The sequence below is a fragment of the Macaca nemestrina genome, chromosome 3 (assembly GCF_043159975.1).
Source record: "Macaca nemestrina isolate mMacNem1 chromosome 3, mMacNem.hap1, whole genome shotgun sequence".
NCBI lineage: Eukaryota > Metazoa > Chordata > Mammalia > Primates > Cercopithecidae > Macaca > Macaca nemestrina.
The window spans coordinates 176773269-176797579 of NC_092127.1; the positions used below are offsets into that span (position 1 = coordinate 176773269).

Sequence of the window (24311 nt, forward strand, 5' to 3'; positions counted from 1 at the left end):
TACATGCGAATCACGCTGTGCTCCCCACAGTTTGCCTCCAGGAATCAGAGTTGATTGGGTTCAGTGATGTTGCTTTTTTTTGAGGCGAAGTCTCGCTCTGTCGCCCAGGCTGGAGTGCGGTGGTGCGATCTCAGCTCACTGCAAGCTCCGCCTCCCAGGTTCACGCCATTCTCCTGCCTCAGCCTCCCGAGTAGCTGGGACTACAGGTGCCCGCCACCATGCCTGGCTGATTTTTTTGTATCTTTAGTAGAGAACGGGTTTCACCGTGTTAGACAGGATGGTAGTGGTGTTGCTTTTTTAACTTATTGTATGCTGGTGATTGCTGATGATTTCAGTTTTGTTTTTAGAGCCTGTCAGCTGCCTAGACATAGAAACAGCCCTTTGGCAGGTAGGAGTCATTAAGAAGTAAGGTACCAGACTGCTGGAAAAGCAAGAGAGCCCACAGGCAGACACTTCAAGAGCGTTTTTTGTTTTGTTTTGTTTTGTTTTGTTTTTTCTTTTTTTTTTAAATGCTGCATGTGATGATCATCCTATCATACACACTTAATTCAATTATACTGATCCTCCAGCCCTGTGTCTTTTGTCTCAGACTTTGCACAGAGAAAGAAACTCTGTAGCACAGCTCAGATTACTGCCCAATACAAAGGCACAGAAGTTAATCCGCTGTTTTGTTTCTTTCCTGTGTAGAGGGTCACTAGGTCTAGACAAGGTTATGTTATGATTGAAAGACTGCTCAGAAAATGTAATTAAAATCCCCCGTACTTTTGCTGTATTTCCCAACACAATGAATAGAGAACATAGTGATTCTGAAGAAGACATTTGAGGTCCACCAACGGACCACAAATTTCAGTTTGAAAATTATTTCCCTATAGGGCAGCAAATATTCAAGGGATTGGAGAGGATCATAAAGTTGAGCGGGAACATCGTTTGTTTACCAGATTATTCTTAAGTGACAAAGGAGTATCAGACTCCCTGTTAGGTTCACAGGATAAACAAGACATGTAAGATATTGATCTTGTCTGCAAAAATACTCACGATGGAGAAAACAAACATGAGCAGATCGTGATGTTATGTTTTACATGCTATCCAAGAACCAGAGTGTAGGAACGATGACCAGGAGGTCATCAATTCTGCACAGTGGGACAATCCAGAGAGACTTCAGAGATGAGGCACTTATCTTTAAATTGGATCATGAAAGATACATACATTTTAACAGGTGGAAAAGGAAAGTGGAACATTTTAGGCTGAAGAAATTGCACTATAAATGATTCAAAAGGAGATTACATCAGATATTGTTCAAGAAAGCATACCCTTTCTATTCGATATTGTCTATTTACATAAGGTCTATTGCACGGTATTTGCTCCTGCATTGGCAAATACAGTAATACAACATAGTTGAAGTCATTGGATCAACAGCAGTCTAAAAGCAACATTTTCCGTCATCTTTTCTATCTCAGGACCCATTGAATAGACTCAACCCATTTGTTCAAATGAATGAAGGAGAAAATTGAAGGAGCCCCATTTTGGCTTTTTTGATTTTCCCCATAAAGCCCAGATCAATTTGTTAATGCCTAGGTGCCCTTTTCCAGCTACTTTTAGCTCTTCCCACATACTTTAGGAGCACAACTACTTACTTTCCCACCAATTTTATCCTTGTCTGCTCAGTTTATTCTTAGCCTTCTCATCTTTTCATGTCCTTTTCTATTGTTTTTATTCATCAATCACTATTCTGAAGCTTTTCCATTTCACTCTTTCCAGATAAGTTATTATAATATAAAAAGTACAAAGCAAATGTTTGTTTTTATCTATTACTCATTTTCACAAATAGAGCCACTCCAAGTGTTTGTTTCATCACCAATATTGTTGTTGTTGTTGTTGTTTGGTAAACTCCTTGAGGGCAATAATTAAGATACGCTAAGATTAGGGTACCACTGACCTTCTCTTTGCTAAGTGAGAGCTTTGGCCCCTCAATGTTCTCAGTGAGGCAGAGCAATAAGGAGGAGCAGATGTTAGCAAGAGGTAGTGTCAAAAATGACTCAACATTGGCAAAGAGGACTACATTTCCAACTGACCCATGGGACAAGGGATTGGGGTCCTAGTGGTCCTGGGACAAGAGGAGCTGACTGTTATCTTTAGATCCTTCTCTCTGAGTCTAGAATGTGTAGTCAAGAAGAAGGGATAGAAAAGGGAAGCCATGGCTTCATACTGAGCCTGGATGTTTTTATTCCTGCTAAGTTCTTCATCTGAGGTGTGGATTGGTTTACACAACAGAGAGAATTCCTATAGGCCACCATCTGACCCTACTTCAAAGGAGCTGGACTGAAGGATGATATTCTTTGAGACACAAGCACCTAAACCCTAATATATTTCCAAATCTTTCAGACTTGCGCTTACATGACCCTAGGGCAAATGTGCAGATATTACCAGATGTTACTTGGGCCAGAAAAGGTTCTGTGGACAAATACCTTTGGGGTCATTTGGGTTATGCAAAGTTAAACAGGACTCTTTGTTACAGGTCTTCTCAAACCTACATTTTTTAATATTTTGTGACAAAATTATATTAAAGTTCACAGCATTTTCCAAACATCTATGGGCACGAAATTCCCTTTTGCATAAAACATCTTTGAGAAATTATAGTGTAAACATAATTCACAAAGCAACGTATAATATTTTAAAGCTTATCTATACCTATTGACCCTATTGACTACAAAATGGACCTAAATAGAATATCCCGTAGGCCCCCGTCCATCCAGTATGTACCCCTGAAACCAACTGGCTACTGGTTACTTTACCCATGTCAGCACCTAATCTGAACATTTTATTTTGTAGCTCAAGTCAAAATACCTGATTTCTTTTTACACTTTACTTGTAAAATAAGCAGATGTCCTTCAATTCTTTTTTTTCCTCATAAATTATTGGGGTACAGGTGTATTTGGTTACATGAGTAAGTTCTTTAGTGGTGATTTGTGAGATTTTGGTGCACCCATCACCCATGTATACACTGCACCATATTTGTAGTCTTTTATCCCTCTCCTCTTTCCCATTCTTCTCCCGAGGTCCCCAGAGTCCATTGTATCATTCGTATGCTTTTGTGTCCTCATAGCTTAGCTCACACAAATCAGTGAGAACACATGATGTTTGGTTTTCCATTCCTGAGTTATGTCACTTAGAATAATAGTCTCCAGTCTCATCCAGGTCACTCCAAATGCCATTAATTCATTCCTTTTTATGGCTGAGTAGTATTCCATTATATAAATATATCAGTTTCTTTATCCACTTGTTGATTGATGGGCATTTGGGTTGGTTCCATGATTTTGCAATTGTGAATTGTGCTACTGTAAACATGCGTGTGCAAGTATCTTTTTTGAATAGTGACTTCTTTTGCTTTAGATAGATACCCAGTAGTGTGATTGATGGATCAAATTGTAGTTCTACTTTTAGTTAAGAAATCTCCACATTGTTTTCCATAATGGCTGGACTAGTTGACATTCCCACAAGCAATGTAGAAGTGTTCCGTGTTCACTGCATCCACACCAACATCTACTGTTTTTTGATTTTTTGATTATGGCCATTGTTGCAGGAGAAAGGTGGTACTGCATTGTGGTTTTGATTTACATTTCCCTGATCATTAGTGATGTTGAGCATTTTTTCATGTTTGTTGGTCATTTGTATATTTCTTTAGAGAATTGTCCATGTTCTTAACTTACTTTTTGATGGGATTGTTGGTTTTTTTCTTACTGATTTGAGTTCATTGTACATTCTGGATATTAGTCCTTTGTCAGATGTATAGATTGTGAAGATTTTCTCCCACTCTGTGGGTTGTCTGTTTACTCTGCTGACTGTTCCTTTTGCCATGCAAAAGTTCTATAGTTTAATGAGATACCAGCTATTTATCTTTGTTTTTATTGCATTTGCTTTTGGGTTCTTGGTCATGAGATCCTTGCCCAAGCCAATATCTAGAAGGGTTTTTCCAATGTTATATTCTAGAAATTTTACAGTATCTGGTCTTAGATTTAAGTCCTTAATCCATCTTGAGTTGATTTTTGTATAAGGTGAGAGAAGAGGACCCAGTTTCATTCTCCTACATGAGGCTAGTCAATTATCCCAGCACCATTGGTTGAAAGGGTATCCTTTCCCCCACTTTATGTTTTTGTTTGCTTTGTCAAAGATCAGTTGGCTGTAAGTATTTGGGTTTATTTCCAAATTCTCTATTCTGTTCCATTGGTCTATGTGCCAATTTTTATACCAGTACCACGCCATTTTGGTGACTATGGCTTTATAGTATAGTTTGAAATCAGGTAGTATGAGGCCTCCAGATTTGTTCTTTTTGCTTTGTCTTGCTTTAGCTATGAAGCTATGCAGGCTCTTTTTTGGTTCCACATGAATTTTAGAATTGTTTTTTCTAATGCTGGGAAGAATAATGGTGGTATTCTGATGGGGATTACGTTGAATTTGTAGATTGCTTTTGGCAGTATGGTCATTTTCACAATATTTATTCTACCCATCCATGAGCATGGGATGTGTTTCCATTTGTTTGTGTCATTTATGATTTTTTTCGACAGTGTTTTGTAGTTTTCCTTGTAGAGGTCTTTTGACTCCTTTGTTAGGTATATTCCTAAGTATTTTATATTTTTGCAGCTATTGTAAAGGGGTTGAGTTCTTGATTTGATTCTCTGTTTGGCCACTGTTAGTGTTTAGAAGAGCTACTGATTTTTGTACATTAATCTTCTATCCAGAAACTTCGCTGAAGTCTTTTATCAGTTCTAGGAGCTTTCTGGAGAAGTCCTTAGGGTTTTCAAGGTAAACAATCATGTAATCAACAAACAACGAGAGTTTGACTTCCTCTTTACCAATTTGGATGCCCTTTCTTTCTCTTGTCTGATTGCTCTGGCTAGGACTTCCAATACTACGTTGAAGAGGAGTGGTAAGAGTGGGCATCCTTGTCTTGTTCCCATTCTCAGAGGGAATGCTTTCAACTTTTCCCCATTCAATATTATGTTGGCTGTGGGTGTGTCATAGATGGCTTTTATTACATTAAGGTATGTGCCTTCTATGCCAATTTTGCTGAGTTTTAATCATAAAGAAATGTTGGATTTTGTTGAATGGTTTTCAGCATCTACTGAGATGATCATGTGATTTTTGTTTTTGATTCTGTTTATGTGGTATATCAAATTTATTGACTTGCGTATGTTAAACCATCCCTGCATTCCTGGTATGAAACCCACTTGATCATGGTGAATTATCTTTTTGATATGTTGTTGGATTTGGCTAGCTAGTATTTTGTTAAGGATTTTAACATATATGTTCATCAAGAATATCAGTCTGTAGTGTGTAGTGTTCTCTTTTGGTTATGTCATTTGCTGGTTTTATTATTAGGGTGATGCTGGCTTCATAGAATGAATTAGGGAGGTTTCCTTCTTTCTCTGTCTCCTTGTATCTTTCTTCAGATGTCCTTCAATTCTGACAGTCTAAGGTTCTATTTTTGTTTGTTTGTTTGAGACATGGTCTCATCCTGTCACCCAGACTGGACTGCAGTGGTGCCATCACTGCTCACTGCAGCCTCAGCCTCCTGGGCTCAAGCAATCCCCCGACCTCAGCCTCCCAAGTAGCTGTGCAAAATATCTGATTTCAATGGAATCCTTAGAGAACATTAGCAGAGTCTATCTTGTAGTTGCATTATACATAGGGCACAAAACTGATTATTATTAAATGACAATTCCATTGTTTATAACTAGTGGTTGTTATATAGAAACAAATTCCAGGTTGGACTATTGGTGATCTTTTATGTTTTTCTAACTGTACCTTAAAAATGCTAGAGATGCTGGTGAGGTTGTAGAGAAAAAGGGAAACTTTTACACTGTTGGTGGGAGTGTGAATTAGTTCAACCATTGTGGAAGATAGTGCAGTGATTCCTCAAAGACCTAGAGGCAGAAATACCATTTGTCCCAGCAATCCCATTACAGGGTATATACCCAAAGGAATATAATTCATTCTATTATAAAGATACATGCATGCATATGTTCGTTGCAGCACTATTCACAATAGGAAAGTCACAGAATCAACCTAAATGCTCACAAATGATAGATTGGAAAAAGAAAATGTGGTACATATACACCATGGAATACTATGCAGCCATAAAAAGGAGAGAGATCATTTTATTTGCAGGCACATAGATGGAGTTGGAAGCCATTATCTACAGCAAACTAATGCAGGAACAGAAAACCAAACACTGCATGTTCTCACTTGTAAGTGGGAGCTGATTGACGAGAACACATGGACACACTGCTGGGGAACAACACACACTGGGCACCTGTTGGGGGAGGGAGTGGATCAGGAAGAATAGCTAATATATGCTGGGTTTCATACTTGGGCGATGGGATGATCTGTGCAACAAACCACTGTGGCACACGTTTTCCTATGTAAGAAACCTGCACATCCTGAACATGTACCTCTGAACTTAAACGTTGGAAAAAATAAAGAAATATATGTTACTACACTGTTAGATATAGAGTAATATATATTACTACTTAAACTTTTTATTTGAAGTAATCATATAATGCACTGATTATCTGAAATAAATTCCTGTGCTCTTTTTTGTTATCTTAAAAAAAAATGCTAGAGTTGTAATATCTACATTAATGACAAGAAAATGCAAAAAAAAAAAAAATCATGTCCAAGTGTTTTAGCTTAATGCGCTTAAACTGGGAAATGTAAAGGCCTTATTGGCATTTTGAGGGTCCTTCCTCTGTGGACAATCACAGACATTAGCAGACATGTTCTTCTGTTTTCCTGTGTTGCTATGTGTAAGCCTCAGTGAGCAGTGGCTGGTCCTAAGACTCTTTCTTGTTTTCTTCCACAGACAGCGTGGAAGATGAACTGGAGATGGCCACTGTCAGGCATCGGCCTGAGGCCCTTGAGCTTCTGGAAGCCCAGAGCAAATTTACCAAGAAAGAGCTTCAGATCCTTTACAGAGGATTTAAGAACGTAAGAACTTTCTTTTTGATTTTACTTTCACACAGTTCCCAGAGGAATATTGAGACATGAGAGAAAAAGGGGGAAAATATCCCATTCTGTGAGAGCCCCATCATATGTGTATTTCATACTGATCCTTCCTAGATAGGAATATAATCAGTATCTGTGGACTTTGATTCTCTGTGGCACACCCATGCTGGTACACTGTAATTGCCCATTAAACAAAGAGAGTTTCTGAGAAGGGTTTATTCAATTCAGTTCTTGGTTGAAATATTTTCTCTTTGTCAACTATAATGACATAATTTCAATAAACCTCCATTGTTTCTTTAGTTTTTAAATACAGGCTAGTGCTTGACTTGAGTCTTGAATATAGATTGAGGTCTATCAAGGGATTCCATTCCTGGCATTGGAGGATAATTACTGTAACTTTCATAGTTGAAAAAACCATGTTGCCAATGTCTGTAAACCAGAAGTATCTGTAGGTCATCACTGTACCTGGTTCTCTGCAATCCAGGTGTGCAGATGCCCCTCCCTCCTGGGTGAATCATCTCCAAAAGGGAATGAGAGCCCGGAAAAACCCCAGAGGATGGGGTGACAGAAAGTGAGTGGATCCAGGCAGTCTATGAGACACAGTCTCTTACTAAACACTTCGTATGTGCTAAGGGTTAAACTAGATGCTGCAGGTTATTCAAAAGTCAGAGAAGATACACTTCTATCCTTATGGAGCTTATGGTCTGAACAGGGAGAGAAAACTTGTTGTCATAAATCTATTTGAAAACAGGTCATCCTTAAAGGCATCAAATGTTTATGTATCAAATAGCATACACCCCCCAACATATAGTTTGTTCTTATACATATGGAAACCAACGTAGCTACAGGCACCCCTGGAAATCCAAATTAAATTGCTTTGATCCCTTTTGAAACCCATCCCCTAAGATCCCCAGTTCCATGGCATGTAGAAGTCTGTGATGTCCAAGGATTTCTTCTAATTCCATCCTCTTCACATCTGTCCCCCCCACAACTGCTGCCTTTGTCCAACCTTATGCAGACCAGATAAGAATCTCTGCCTCTTCTTTGGGATCCACAACAACAATTTACTCAGAGAATTCATACCTGTAGTTGACACTGCAGAATATTTTTATAGGGTTTCCACATGCACACTGCACACAAGTTTCCACCATCTGTCTGAATGAATGGGGTCTGTCTTTCTCCCATTTCTGCTCCTCACCCCCTTCTCCTTGCCCTGGGCTTTCTAAGTTTTTCTCCCTCTATTATGCAGAGTAAGTTTGTTTCTCCTCCAAAACTTAATGATCTGCAAAGAGCTAGGACTTTGTGGCAATAGATGGGGGCAGAGGAGATTATAATGGAGATGAGTGCTCATCACACACACAAACCGCTGATTAAAAGGAATCTTGATGGGTAATCTATCAAGACAATACATATAAATAAACCTGCATAAAGAGAAAAGGGCTTTGACAACTAGGAAAGAGGATGAGTAGTTATGCCTATTCTATAACGGCTCTGCTTCAGAGACAGCAGGCATTTGCAATGAAACAGCGGTACTGACCACTGGCAGTAGAGAAACAATGAGCAGCAAGGACAGAAAGGAAAGGAGGTGTAAAAGACCAATCTGGACCAAAAGTCAGTGCTCAGAGGAGGCAAATCACAGAATAAAACTTCAAATGTGTTCATGTAAACACCTAAACTTCTTTGCTCTGATTCAGACATCTAGTAATAAGTATACTTTTTTTTTCTTTTTAACATTGGATCGTACACCAGATACAAAATAGTTGTCGAACACAGGAGAACTGAATCCAATCTCCCAGCATCCCTGTATTCCTCGACTGCTGCTATGTTACTATTCCACTGCCATCCCGTAGGGTTTCTCTGTTTGGGGTCTGGCTGCCTTTCATTGCATTTGCTATAAATTGGAATCATGATTACTGCCATTATTAACCTTTGGAGCCAGCATCTCTGCAGCATGTCTAATACAAGTGCCACTTCACAATAAATTGCTAGGCTCCAAAGTCTGCATTCATTGCTTTATTTTATCTTTTGTTGCCCATATGTCCTTCTCTTCTTCCTTTTCTCTCCTTCCCCGCTTTTCCCAAACTCTTTCCTTTCCCCTTTTTTAATCCTTCTGACTCTACCTCTTATTTCTTCACTCCTCCTTTCTTTCTCTCCTTTTTTTTAGTTTACCTCTTCTGTCTCTTCCCCTTGTGAATTATTGTCTCCTTTCAGCTCTTCCCCATTCTCCTCTTTCTCTATTTTTTTTCTCTTCTCTATCTTTATTGCTTTCTCTTTCTCCCATCTCACGCCGCCCCATGAGACAAATTTCCATCAGACCTGAATATGCCAAAAGCCTATTTTATATAGTTCTTTAAAAGAAAGGACTTTGCAGTTTGCTCAGAAAATATTAATAGACATCTCTGATAAATCAAACACGAGTGGCCTTTTAATTTTGATTTCCCCTTAGTCAAATGTACAGTTCTAATAAATGAACCCTAAGCATAGCAGAAATACACTAAGCAGGTCAGCGGCACTTGGGTTTTATAGCATGGTAGTAAACTGAAGCAGCTTCCATCCGAGAAAGGAAACCAACTGCCTTGGTTCCCTGAATACCAATTACCCCAAAGCCCTTAAGATCACAAACTCATTTCCCTGGAAACAGTTGGGATACTCATTTTTAATGAAACTTTGAAAACTCTCCATACTTTGATTCGAAGGATAAACCATTCCTCAACATATTAAAATGGTCACACTTGTGTGAAAGTAGCTCAACATAGCCAGGCACCCCTGCAAGTAAATATGACCAGCATAACTCCACCAAATTTTTTCCCATATGGTATCTCTGATACATCCCCTCACATTTTCAACATAGATTGTTAATGTAAATTGGAAATGAGAGGAAGGGAAGATAGCGAGAGAAAAATCTCCTCCCTCATCCCATCTTACTCACTGAGGCTCCCACACATTTTTAGGTCTCTTGCCAGATGCTGAGTGTCCAAAGGTGAGCAGCTGATAGAGACAGAAGAATATAGTACACTGTCTACCTATAATGAGCCTCAGAATCACCTGAAGGGCTTGTCAAGACACAGATTCCTGGGCCCCATCTTGGAAGATTATGACTTAGTAGGGTTGGGATTGGGTCACAGAATTTGCTTTTTTTTTTTTTTTTTTTTTTTTTTTTTTTTTTTTTTTTACAAGTTCTCAGGTGATGCTGATGCTACTGGTCCAGAGACCACACTTTGAGAATCACTTGTTTTGTGCAGGCATCATAAGCTTTGGTGTCACTCAGCCTCAGGTCATGTTACTCATTTGGGCAGTTCCCTCTAACTCAGGAGACCATGTGTCTTTGTCTATAAACTGGGATAATGATAACTAGATTGCACTTTTTTAAAGAAAGAAATACAATAAACATGAAGTTCAATAAAAAGGAGTTATTGTAGTGTGGTCCCAAATGGTCAACCTCAGCTGTATGATCCGTCAAAGTGGGACAGTCATGGTTGGCCTACATACCTCCCAGGCAGTGTTTGGGTTTTGGACTACATAATTATGTATTAGGAAGGATGCAGAAAATGCAAACTATTATCTACAGATCAGCAGTCTCAAACTTAAATGCATGTTGCAACCATCTGGGGAGCTTTACAAATTAAAAATAGTGGCTACTATGCTTGGTGATTCTGATGTAATTGCTCTAGGAAAAAGCTTCAGCATTAGGAATTATAAAGCTCTTCAAGTAATTATGTTGTGCAGGCAAGATTGAGAACCACTGAACTAGATATATAACATATACAAGGTGCTTCTAGCACAAAAAGAAGTGACCTGTTAGTGATGAGCTCTATCATGGCAAATACCAATGACTAGGCTAGCTACATTGGAACTTCATGAAGTCTTTGGTGTGTATGTGAAGTGCATGTGTGTTGTGTGTGGGCGTATGTGTGTGTGTAGGGGTTGGAGAGAGGTAACAGGTCTTATTTTTGAGGATTTTTATTCAGTTAACTCTTGAATGATGCTTAGGAATTTTTCTTTCTTTTAATTTGAAGTCCTTAATTTATTAAGAATATTTTACATTATAACAGACAGTGAACAGAAAGCCATATTTGAGAACAAATGGTCAAAAGGTCACACAAATATCAATATACCTGTTTCATAATCTTGCTTTGCTGCACTCTTTCAAAACCAGTTATAGCTTCAGTTCAATTTTAGGTGGTTATAAATGATATACTGGGGCATTAAGTTTTAATATAGTGATGCCAATGCCGCTTTGGCATTTTCTGTCATTAATTAATAATATATAGCCTATTCTTCCCATTTTTAAGGCACAGGATGAGTTGCAAAGAGTTAGACCTCTATGCTTCAGACACCTGGTTCCTTCTTCTATGGAGTCTTTCCCCGCTTCCTTTTTTTTCTTTGCTCTGGATTATAGTAGGTAAAATGATCCCTTAGAATCAACTATATCATTGAGGCATCACTTTAATACCTGCTAATGTCCTTTTGACATAAAATGTTATGTTACTATCTATCTTTTTTATCTAAAATAGAAGGATGTTTATATTCATTTTCTATTGGCAGGTAACTATTTGCCAAATACTAAATGGATTTCTAAATCCATTTAGTAATGGATTTAGAAAGCATTCATTCATAACATACTGTCCCAAGGATCAGGAGTTCAGAAATGACTTAGCTAAGTGCTCTGGTTGGAGTTTCATGAGGCCACCATTAGAATCATGATTGGGCTGCATTTCTTTCTGGATCGTGGATCCTTTTCTAAGCTCCTGCGGTTGTTGGCAGAATTCAATTCTTTGTGGTTGCACATATGAGATTCCCCTTGCTGGCTGTCAATGTGGGGCCACACAGCCCCTAGAGGCTACCTGCAGTCCGTTTCCACCTGGCCCTCTTGCAGGCTCTCTTGTAATATGGAAGCTGGCATCTTCAAAGCCAGCAACGTAGAGTCTCTCTAGTCCTATAATGGGTAGTACAATCATGGGTGTGGCATCTCATCCCATCAACTCTGTGTTATGCACGCACCTAATTGAAGAGACAATCTGAACAGGCAAAGTGTGAGCAACAAGGCTGTTGAGTCATCCAGGTACGAGTGGGCTGGGTCCAAAAAGGGAGTCAGCCCTTTTTGGGAGGTGGAGGGTGGTGGGATTGGAGCTAATTTCATAGGTTAGGGTAAGCAGTGGAAAGTTACAGTTAGGGGCCATTTATTGTGGGCGGGGGAAGAAGGTTGCAAGATACATTATCACAAGGTGGGAGGGGTCATAGAGCACAGTGTCACGAGGTTGATTGATCAGTTAGGGTAGAGCATGCTATAAGGGTAGAATGTTGCAAGGTTGCCTAATCAGCTAAGACAGGTACTAGCCGTTTTTCTTCTTTTGTGGTTTTCCTGTTGTCCCAGACTTACTGGCTCCAAGAGACCTTCTGGACATGTACGTGTGGGTCACAGGGGTCATGAAGGCTTGACCATGGCACAGTCTGCTCAGGGGACCTCACGCTCTGCATATCTCAGCACTCAAGATGAGGAGAGTCGAAAAGGTGTGACTCACTGGGGGTCACATACGGTGTATCCATGACAGTGGAGCTTGTGAGGAGGCAGCGATCCCCGTAGAGCAAAGCAGCTGAACGTGTTTTCAGTCACATCTCAAACGCACTTAATCCCCACTCTCAGTGTTTGGCTTGTTATCCAGACACCCTCCTTGGGCATTTCATCAAGAACAGAACCATACTTTTTCTTTTTTTTTTCCATTTCTGCAAGAGTTTTGATGATGTAGCCAAAGGAACCAGCAGGACATCTGAATTCTTTGATGGGGCTTTTCTACCCCATTCGAAGTGTTTGGGAACTTCTGTAGTAAGTGAAACAAGTGGAGGATAAAATTATAGGGATCTACGTTTTTGACAAAGTACATTTACATAAAAAGCACTAAGTCCCATTTATGGTGAGAAAGGAGAGAGGAGAAGTTTAGTTCCCCTAAACTTTGCATGAGAAACAATAAGATGCAGTGATTAGAACAGAGGAATTCACTGCTAACTGCATAAGGCAATTGCTCTTTTGTCACAAGCCCTCAGGGTTATTCTTGAACGCTTTCATAGAGTCTGTGACCCTCAGTAAGTCACTTCATTCCTGCCGGCTTCTGTCTCTCTGTCAGCAAATTAGGGATTAAAATCTTCTCTTTCAACCAGGAAGGAGAGTGGGTAATAATTGGTTTTGTTCAGCGTTTGAAAGACTCAGATAAAAGGCCTTTCTTAAGTGCAAAGCGTTATTCATGTACTTTAGAATTAAGGTAAGAACAGAGTTAAAATGCTATTTCCTTTGCCTTAGCAGGTCTGTCAGATTTCCAACAAGAAGGGCTTTCTGAAGGGATGATTGTCTATAAGCCTAAGCAGTTAACACGACTTCCCTTTTGACTTCCAAAGACTGACATAGTGCAAGCGCTGTCCGGGGTTCAAACCGTACCACTGCCATTTCTGAGCTTGAACAATGGCTTAGATTCTCTGGACATGAAACTATCCTTTCAAAATTTAGGATATTAATATCCATGTAGGTAAGAAGATAAATGATAAATGTTTTACTTAATATCTTTAAAAGATAACAGAGTCCTTCCGTTCTTTCCTTATTCTTCTACGTACAAAACTAACTAAATTTCACAATGTAATTAAGAATTCATAATGACTAAGTAATGTCATCTTGAAATACATTAAGCATTAGTTTATGTTATACGTTATGTTGGTGCGAAAGAAATTGTGTTTTTTTGCCATTACTTTCAATGGCAAAAATCGCAATTACTTTCTCACCAATCTAATACATTCTGTGGCATTTAGATGCTTCTTGATTTATTTGTTTCTTTCTATTTTTTTGTTTTGTTTTGTTTTGTTTTGTTTGAGATGGAGTCTCACTTTGTCGCCCAGGCTGGAGTGCAGTGGCGCGATCTCGGCTCACTGTAACCTCCGCCTCCTGGGTTCAAGCGATTCTTCTGCCTCAGCCTCCTGAGTAGCTGGGATTACAGGCATGCACTACCACGCCTAGCTAATTTTTCTACTTTGGGTAGAGACGGGATTTCACCATGTTGGCCAGGCTGGTCTCGAACCCCTGACCTCAGGTGATCCGCCTGCCTCCGCCTCCCAAAGTGCTGGGATTACAAGCGTGAGCCACTGTGTACAACCTTCTTTCAAATTTTAAACTCGTAAAATGTCATGCTAAACATTTTAAATCATACAGAGGATTAGAAATTGAAATATCAAAGTGTCCTAGGTACAGTAAACTTCTAGTAAGGTGGGATGAGAAGTTTACTGTACCTAGGACAGTTTGATATTTCAACTTCTAATCCTCTGTATGATTTAAAATGTTTAGCATGACATTTTATAAGTTTAAAATTTGAAAGAAGGCTGTTAGTTTTCTCCTTTATTTTCATAGGTGTATTTTATGTGCATACATCTGTGTGGAGAGATTATTTTGACAAAAATGTTACCTTCATTTATGCAGTCACTTAGAAATCCAGGCTGCCCATGGTGGCTCACGCCTGAAATCCCAGCACTTTGGGAAACCTAGGCGAGTGAATCACTTTAGGCCTGAAGTTGAAGACCAGCTTGACCAACATGGCGAAATCCCCTCTCTACTAAAAATACAAAGATTAGCCAGGCATGGTGGTGTGCACCTGAAATCCCAGCTACTCAAGAGGTTGAGGCACAAGAATCCCTTGAACCTGGGAGGTGGAGGTTGCAGTGAGCCAAGATTGTGCCTCTGCACTCCAACCTGGGCGACAAAGTGAGACCCTGTCTCAAAATAAATAAATAAATAAAAGGGTAAATCCAGTTGTCTTTCTGGGCTCCTCCCTCAGAACCTCCTGTTTCTAATTAATCTCCAAACTCAGTATCTCTCACATCTGCCTCTGCCTTTCCTTCTCTCCACTGCCCTGCCTCTCACACGCTGCTGTCACTGTCACCGTCACCTCTCATCTGCATGTCTGCAATGGCCCAGACTCCTTGCCGACAGTCCTGTCTTCCCCTGAACCATTCTCCACTGTGCAACTGAAAAGGTGTTTCTAAAGAACAAATAGAAACCAGTCAGTTCCTATGTAAAACCAATTGCTGGCTGCTGCTTTTTTTTTTTTTTTTTTTTTTTTTGCTATTAGAAGAGAGATTTAATTGTCTTACACGCTCACCCAACAAATATTTCTTGAACATCTACTATAAGTCAGATATTGGGTTAGATGCTGTCTATACTGCAATGACTCAACTAGTCCATGATCAGCCAGACCTTGACCAACCAGCTTCTGCTGACTTTTCCCATCTCACCCCTCGCTCTTCCCTATTTACTCTGCTCCAGCCAGAAGGAACTGCCTGCAGCTGAAGTGCACCCCTCTGAAGGGCCTTGACCTGGACTTTTTCTCCTGCGAGACATGTTGCTTCCCACAACTCCCTTCTTCATCAGGACAATGCCCACACCTTCTCCACATCTATACTTAGACTTCCTTTCAATATATTTTTTCATTATTTATTCTCTGAGTGCTGAGTTCACGCTCATCACTGTGAAAGGTATTTAGGATATACTGGCAAAAAAAGACAGGTAATTTTTCTTGAGAGTTTATATTCCATTGGGTGAAGATAGTGAAGATAGAAAAGAGGGGCAAAAAGCAAACCCATAGTTAAATAAGAAAATATCTAGTTGTGGTAGAAGGAGGATAACATTTGTTACAAAGAAGCAGAGCAGGAAGCTTCTTTCGGTGGGGCGGCTAGAGAAAGGGAAGTGGCATTGCATTGTATTTACAATGTCAAGAAGGGCACAGCCATGAGAAGGTAGAAAAAGTACATTCTAGGCACAAAGAGCAGCCCAAAACTGTGAGGCAAGAGTGAGCAAGAGTGACTGAAACCTGGAACATCGTTTGTATTTTATTTTAAGGATAGTGGGGAACTACCAGTTTTTAAAAGTTCAGATACAAATAAAGCATTGATTTTTTTTTTTTTTTTTCTTTTTAAGATGGCCCTGGAACGCTACTCTAAGCAAAATGGAGTGTAGGACGTCAAAGTAAAATTGGAGACCCTCTAGAAAGCTGGTCCAAGAGATTAAGATAGAAAGGAGATGTGGCTTAGACCAGGATAGCAGCAAGTAGAGAAGGAGAGAAATGATGGGCTTGGATATATGGTGGAGGTTGAGCTGAGTGGATGTCGTGATGGTTTGGATCAAAAGGTGAAGGAAATTGAGGAGGACTCAGGGCTATCGTGAGAGTTTTGGGGTTGAAAGACTTATCTGTGGAAAAGCTTTCTCTGATATCTCCTTAAGTAGGTTTGGAGACTCTGCTGTGTGCTCCCATCATTGTGCTTATTTTGGGTTTCCTCTTCGCTTGTTGATTCCTCTCCTATTTTTTAAGCTTCCTGACAACAGGCACTGCACCTTCTTTACTACAAAATTCTCAGCCCTTCAGACTGTGTCTTGTATATGACAGGTAATCAATAAATATATGTGAACAAATGAATGACCCCAAACAAAAAGATTGGAGGCCAGCCCAGTAAAATTTTTATATTCTCTCACTTTCTTATTTTTAGTTCCTTCCACGTCTACTGAGTAAAATTGAAGTGCTATTAATTTGCTTTTTTTGAAAAATAATCTAATAATAGAGGGAGCAAAAGAGCATGGTTCCTGTAGTATAAGAACTACACACAGTAGTTTAAAACCTTCTATGTGTTTTATCAAGTACTACTCAAAAATGTTAAGAGCAATCTCAAATGATAACAAAGAACTTCCTTTGATTCCATTGCAAGACTCTCCATCTGGTAGATTGTTCATGTCCTGTGTTTGCCCATCAGATACTATTCTATCAAATGAGTAATGGGATTTCTATGTCTTAAAAATCCCTTTCACTCTTGCAACATATTTCAAAGTTGAGAAGAAGGAGATGGGGGTGTTGGTATCCAGCACATCACCGTATGTATTAAACAGAATAGGATCAATACTGCAACACACAGCTCCAGTATCTCAGTGGTTTAAGACAACAAATGTTTGTTTCTCTTTCATTTCCTAATCCTGTGTGATTCAGTTGGGGACAGGATGGGGTTTCTGTTCAACTCATTTATTGAGGATACTTCTTCCATCTCGTGGTTCCACTATTGCCTGTGGTGTCGGCTTCCTCCACTGGGTCATCTGCATCTGGTCCTCAGTTGAGAGCAGGAAGATGGTGTGGGGCATTTGGTGGGCCTATCTTGGACTAACGGACATTCCACCCATCAGAGATCAGTAATATGGTCCAACTTGACTTCAAGACAGGCTGAGAAACACAGTCTTCCTATGTACTCAGGTAGAAAATAAAATTTTATTTTCTCCAAATGAGAGAATGACATGAAAGATAGATATGTTAGGGGCTCCCAAGATTATCTCCCATTTTGATGATTTGCTAGGGGATGTACAAGACTCAATATACAATCACACAGTTATGATTTATTACAACAAAAGAATGCAAAGCAAAATCTGCAAAGGGAAAAGGCACATGGGATAATGTTTGGAGGAAACCTGAGGCAAGCTTCCAAGAATTCTTTCTGAGTGAAGTCTCACAGAAAATGCTTAATTCCCCCAGCAATGAATCACTATGATAGCATTTATAAAATGTTATCTAGCAAGGAAGCCATTAGACCTCCAGTACTTAGCAGGTACCTAAATTCCAGACTCCAAGAAGCAAAGCAGATGTTCAACATAAACCATATTGTTTGCATAAACAGTTTAAGCACAGTGAGCCATTGAATTCAAAGAATGGTAGACACTCTCCCAAAATCCAAGTGGCCAGCCTTGCAAGCAGGCCTTTCTAAGGACAGTGATCTCACACCACACCTGTTATGTTAACTCGTTTCTGTGCAAAAATGGACATATGTCGAGGTAAAATTTAGAATGTAATTAGATTCCAGTTCTGGTTACCCTTGGGCAAGATACTCCCTGGGTTTCATATGTCACCTGCAAAATTGAAGAATAACATCTCACAGATGCTTTGCAAAGACAATGAATGTAAAGCAAAAAGCACGGACCCTGTCTTATGACAACACTCAAAATGTAGCTGCTATTATTGTTATCGCTATTATCATTAACACTATTAGGACCACTGTTATCATGCCAGTACTCCGAATTGTGTTATAATCTGGAAGTTCTTTCTTAAAGTTTATTTTCCCCACTTTCAAACTTTGATTCACGTTACGTACATATATGAATATAAATTTGCTTTTTGAAAAATTATATAGTTATATATCTTTATCCAATATAGATATATACATTGTATACAATATAGATATCTATTTGCTTTTTGAAAAATCTAATGATAGGGGAATCTAATATATTCTTATATCTCTATGTATAGATATATAAAGATAGATATCTATAGATATTTGCTTTTTGAAAAATTATGTATGACTATAGCTATAGATCTATATCTCTGTAGATATATATGCTGTATTCAAATCGGAATATAGTTGAATTTGGGTGCATGCTAAGCACTGGATGTCTAATGACTTATTTGTTAGATAACATTTTATAAATTTTATCACAATGATAATGTTATACGTATATTCACACATATAAATTTGAGAGTTACCGCCCAGAAAAAGTTAGAAAACACAGATTTGTTCTTAGCCCTATGAAGAGTTGTCAGAGAACAAATCTGAAAATAGTGCCTTTATTGTGGTTACTTTTATTCTGTCCCTTGAGTTCCTCAAGAAGCTAACATAATCTTTCTCATAATGATTCCCTCACTGGGATTTTGCAAAAATCAAGAGTTAGCATAATTTTTGATGTCTTAAAGACATAACATAAAAAGGTAGGTAGTTTTTAAAAACAGCTTATGTAAAAGTAACTTCTAAATAATATAAAAATTCATTAAAAGTCTTTCTAAAGAATTCGAGATTTTCTTTATTGATTCATCTGCAACAATCCTGTAAGAAAGCTCCCATTTTCTTTCTCTTTCAAATCATAGTTGGTTTGGTCCAGGCTGATGTGGCAGCTCTGCTCCAGCAGGACGTCATTCAGGGACCCAGGTTCCTTCCAACACATTGTCCTGCTATCCCTTACTACCATCTGTATCCTGTATACTGGGTCACTGTCATGTTCAGATCCTGAGGGAAAGTGAGGTAGTCATAGTCCAGGGGTAAGTGACTCTTCATTTAAAGATAACGTGAAGAGTCTCGACATCACTTTTATTCACATTAGGGGCTTGAACTTAGTCACAAGGATCATCTAGCTACAGGGGAAGTTGGGAAATGTAGTTTCTGGCTAAACATCAGTGTATAAATATAATAGGGGAAGCTGGATTTGGGGGAACAAACAGCATTCTGATAAAGTCAATAAAACTTGCTTCTACTGAATTTTTCTGGTTAATATTCCTAAAAGTTTCCTTAGATTCAGCTAATCCTCCTAAGACTTTTTTTTTTGTTTTAGTCTGGGAGCAGTATGAACTGATGTACTTCAAACTCAAATATCACTTGAAGAACCAGTATTTAGAAATAATACTAAGACTCTGTCTTATGAACCCTTTGAGATTTTCTACTTCCCTTAGCACTGTACATCAGAACTGAGTACATAACAAATTCAAAAGCAGCTTCATCCAAAGAGGCTTGTTAACAGAACTTGTTGCACATAGAACCTAGTCTTCACCGCACAGACCCCGTGCAAGGGTGGTAACTTTAACAGCATTACTCTCCTTTATTTTTTGAAAGAACTAATTGGTTCACAAAAATATATCACTAAGGCTGGGCACGGTGGCTCATACCTGTATTACCAGCACTTTGAAAAGCCGAGATGGGTGGATCACCTGAAGTCACAGGTTCAAGACAAACCTGGCCACCATGGCAAAACCCCGTCTCTACTAAAAATACAAACACAAAAAAAATTAGCTGGGCATGGTGATGTATGCCTGTAGTCCCAGCTACTCGGGAGGCTGAGGCATGACAATTGCTTGAACCTGGGAGGCCGAGGTTGCAGTGAGCAAGATTGTGCCACGGTACTACAGCCTGGGTGACAGAGCGAGACTCTGTCTCAAAGGAAAAAAAAAATAATAATAATACATATATATATATACACTGAGAACTCAATAAATTTTTCAAGTTCAGTACGTATTTTTTTAAAGAGCCTGCAACTTTGGCTGTTTTGTGGCTAAAACTAAAATTAAATTCTAGGGCACCATTCATCACTGTACATTGCTGGCAGTAAACGTACTCCATAAAATCAGATCATTTTCTGCTTTTCACAATCCCCATTTAAATGTGTTCATTAATAGAAGTGTAACTGGCAATTATTCCAGTGACCCTGCAGGCATTCAAATCTTTATTAAAATAAAATATGTTGCCAAAGCTTTGGAAGTCTTTTCAATGCTATATTTGGGCTGAGTGTGTGAGACTCTAAGTCCTCTTAAATCTGTGTTGACTAATTTAATTTCAGGAAAATACAAGGGAGGAGAATGTGTCAAAAGAAAATGAGAAATAATCAGTTGTTTTCTTGTCTATTCACATTTTAGTAAATTATGCTTAACATCTGGTATTCCAACTCCCATAAAATTTTAGAAGATTGGGTCAAAACTTTTCGTCTCAAGTTCCCTGTGGTTGTTAATTGTTTTCACAAACACATATTAAGCATCGAGCACCAACTACTTACTGAATGCTTAATATATTCCAAGGACTTTGCTAGTATTGGATATATATTGATGCAAAACAGAATCGTTCTCACCTGATAGACACTAGAGTGTAGTGGAGGAAGGGGAAATTAATCAGCAAAGAATTACTTAAGGGCAAATTATGGTACATCCAATGGAAATAAAAAAGGACAGAACTCTGTGAAAGAGACTCCTATGGATGCAGGAGACCTAAAGAAACTATGACAATAAGTTGTATATGTCAACTAAGCTATACTAGGGTGCCCAGTTGTTTGGTCAAATACTAATCTATGTTTTACTGTGAACATATTTTGTAGATGTGATTAACATCTATAATCAGTTGACTTTAAATCAGATTACCCTTGATAATATGAGTGGGGTTCACTCAATCAATTGAAGGCCTTAAGAGCAAAAACTGAGGTTTCCCAGAGAAGCAGAAATTCTGCCTTGACTATAATATAGAAATCTGGCCTGAGTTTCCAGCCTGCTCACCTGCCCTACAGATTTTGGACTTGCCATTCCCCATAATCACATTAGCCAATTCTTTAAAATAAATCTACCGATAGATAGATAGATGATAGATAGACATAGATCCAATCATCTCTCTTCTCTGGAGAAATCTGAGTGATATAGCACTTTCTGAAGTTGATATAGGCCTTTCTGAAGTGGAGGGTTTTTTAATGGCAGACCTGAGGAGAAAACCAGTAATGAAAGAAGCGAGGAAAAAGTTATTCCCAGTTGAAGACACAGCAAGTGCAAAACCCCTAAGGCAGGAAAGGGATTATTGTGTTTAAGAAACTGATGGAGGTTGGTGTGACCAAATCACCCGTGATTGAGGGAGAAGGCGTTATAAGATGAGACCAGCCAGGTAGACATAGAGCAAGTCAAGCAGAGTCCTGCAGGCTGGATTTGACTCATTGTGTAATGTGAAATCATTAAAGGATTAAGTAGGATAATGACACAAGCTTATGTTTGTAAAACAAAACTCTATGTGGCAAATAATGGATTTGGTCATGGAGGAAAAATAAAGAATAGGTAAAGAAGATATTGCAGTAGGCTAGCCAAGTTATGATGGTACATTGGATTAGAAATTTTAATTGTTGAGATGTAAAGAAGTGAAAGGATTTAATCTTTATTTTATAAATAAAAATGACAGAATAAATAGGTCGAATGTGGCTAGAAGGGAAAGAGCGACAATATAGATGATTCCAAGTCTTCTGACTTAAGCAACTGGGCAGGTATTGTTACCATTTACTAAGATGCAGAAAACTGGAGGAAAAAAATGTTGAGTGAGGTTGGGGGTATTGGGAATTAGTAATCAAAATTTGAATTTAGTCTTCTAAATTTTGATAAATTCTAGTGGTTGGATATATAATTTTATAGAGCTAAGAAGGGTGTTTGGGGCTGAAAATACATTTTTAAGGGTCACCAGCATCTATGTAACATTTAAGGCCATGGGAATTGATGATTACTAACAACTGTAAGAAAAATAACAGTATTGAACACATATAATGAACCAACTCTGTCCAAAATACTTCAGGTATGATTAACCCTCTTTTTTCTTAGCAGCCCTAAGAAACAGGTCTTTTTTTTTTTTTTTTTTTTTTTTTGGTTTGGTTTGGTTTTTCTTTTTCTTTTTCTTTTTCTTTTTTTTTATTTTTTTTGAGACTGAGTCTGGCTCTGTCGCCCAGGCTGGAGTGCAGTGGCCGGATCTCAGCTCACTGCAAGCTCCGCCTCCCGGGTTTACGCCATTCTCCTGCCTCAGCCTCCCGAGTAGCTGGGACTACAGGCGCCGCCACCTCGCCTGGCTAGTTTTTTGTATTTTTTAGTAGAGACGGGGTTTCACCATGTTCACCAGGATGGTCTCGATCTCCTGACCTCGTGATCCACCCGTCTTGGCTTCCCAAAGTGCTGGGATTACAGGCTTGAGCCACCGCGCCCGGCCAGGTTTTTCTTTTTAATATAAAATGGGCAAGGAATGGTTAAGTGACCTCCCTGAGGTCACTGCCAGCGCTGGCAAGACTGGAAATTGAACCAAAGTACTCTAGCTCCTAAGTACATACTTTTTTGACCACTAAGAATGACTTAGAAAAAAGGATTTAGGCTTGTTTTTTGAGGACTCTAGCATTTAGAGGATTAGTAAAACTGGAAGAGATAGCAAAGGACACTGAAAAGAAGCAACCAGAGAGATGGAAAGAAAACCAGGAGGGGCCGGGCGCAGTGGCTCAAGCCTGTAATCCCAGCACTTTGGGAGGCCGAGACGGGCGGATCACGAGGTCAGGAGATCGAGACCATCCTGGCTAACACCGTGAAACCCCGTCTCTACTAAAAAAAATACAAAAAACTAGCCGGGCGAGGTGGCGGGCGCCTGTAGTCCCAGCTACTCGGGAGGCGGAGGCAGGAGAATGGCGTGAACCTGGGAGGCGGAGCTTGCAGTGAGCTGAGATCCGGCCACTGCACTCCAGCCTGGGCAACAGAGTGAGACTCCGTCTCAAAAAAAAAAAGAAAACCAGGAGGATGTGGTATCACATAAACCCAAAGACAGTAGTCCTTCAAAAAAACAAGCATTGAATGCTAAGCAGACAAGCAAGATAAGGACAGACAGGTGACTATATTACCATATAATGGTAAGCAACAGAATCTTGACCTAACAGGAGAAAAAATGAAGTTCCTAAAAGAATCTAGGGAAGCTGAAAGAATTGAATGAAAACATTAGTACCAGGCCTTGTAAGAGAGAAGTACCTGAAAGGCTCCAGGTATTTTCTTGGAAGTAAACTAAGATGAGAGCCACAATATTCAGTAAATGACAACTAAATATCTGACAAACACTTCGCATTCTCTATGGCACAGCCCTCTTGGGCTTCTTTCAATTTCATGACACAAGTTCTCCCCAGAGAAATAACCAAATTCTGGCACCTGCAGAGAAGCAGAGGAGGATTGGGAAGCCCACAAGAACCTTGTCTTTGGGCGACCTTCTCTTCTTGCCCTTATGCCATGCTTTTCCAGCATTTCCCCAATACCTTTCCATCATGGTGCTAACAACCATCTCCCCCACTGGCTACTCTATATGTACATTTACTTTAAATCTCTCATGGGGAAGAGCTTCTGGCCTCTTCTGGTCTTGGGACCTTTTGGTTCCTTCTGATGCTTCCAATGTCATCTTAAACATCATCTTCCCTAATCAGAGCTCCAGGTAGGTGAAACCGCTGCTGTGCCCAGTTTGTTCCTTAGCATTTATCATCATCTCTAATAATTAATGAATTTGTTTATTGTTTTCTGAGATGGGAGGTGAATGAGGGCAGAACTGCTGCTGTCCGGCTTACCCACATATACCCAATACCCTGTACTTTTCCTGGCACACAGTTGCTTCTCAGTAGGCACTACCTGTTGCTTGGACAAGTGAATGTGTTCAAGACACCTCACTGAGCCCTCTCCCTAATTTCACTTCGGCAGGGCCATGGGATCTCTGGGGGCCTCTGTGACTACATCTAAGTTTCAGGAAATTTCTGCTGATCCCAACTCTTACCAATAGAATCCACTTACTCTTCTCTGGAATCTCCGGTTTGTTTGGTTCTTGTTTTGGTCCTGGTTTCAGTTCTGGTCTCTGTTCCACCTTTTCAGGTGAATTCTGTGCAGGCCTAGACTCTGAATTCCCTCACGAGCTGCCTGCTGTGTATTCTCAGATCCCGAGATCTGCAGCCCTGGGCTGGGCTCTTC

The 24311-nt window shown here is 39.5% G+C and overlaps 1 protein-coding gene across 11 annotated transcripts in view; it reads left to right on the forward strand.

Moving 5' to 3' along the window:
* Window positions 1-24311, forward strand: part of LOC105487858 (potassium voltage-gated channel interacting protein 4) — a 1213665-nt gene that overhangs the window by 1081912 nt on the left and 107442 nt on the right. For 9 of the 11 annotated variants that reach the window (XM_071092629.1, XM_011751500.3, XM_071092628.1 and 6 more), the window contains exon 2: window positions 6860-6984. In XM_071092629.1, coding sequence (XP_070948730.1) covers window positions 6860-6984 — 125 coding nt within the window. The remainder of the gene's footprint in view (window positions 1-6859; window positions 6985-24311) is intronic. The other 2 variants (XM_071092623.1, XM_071092624.1) reach the window with 1 other exon arrangement.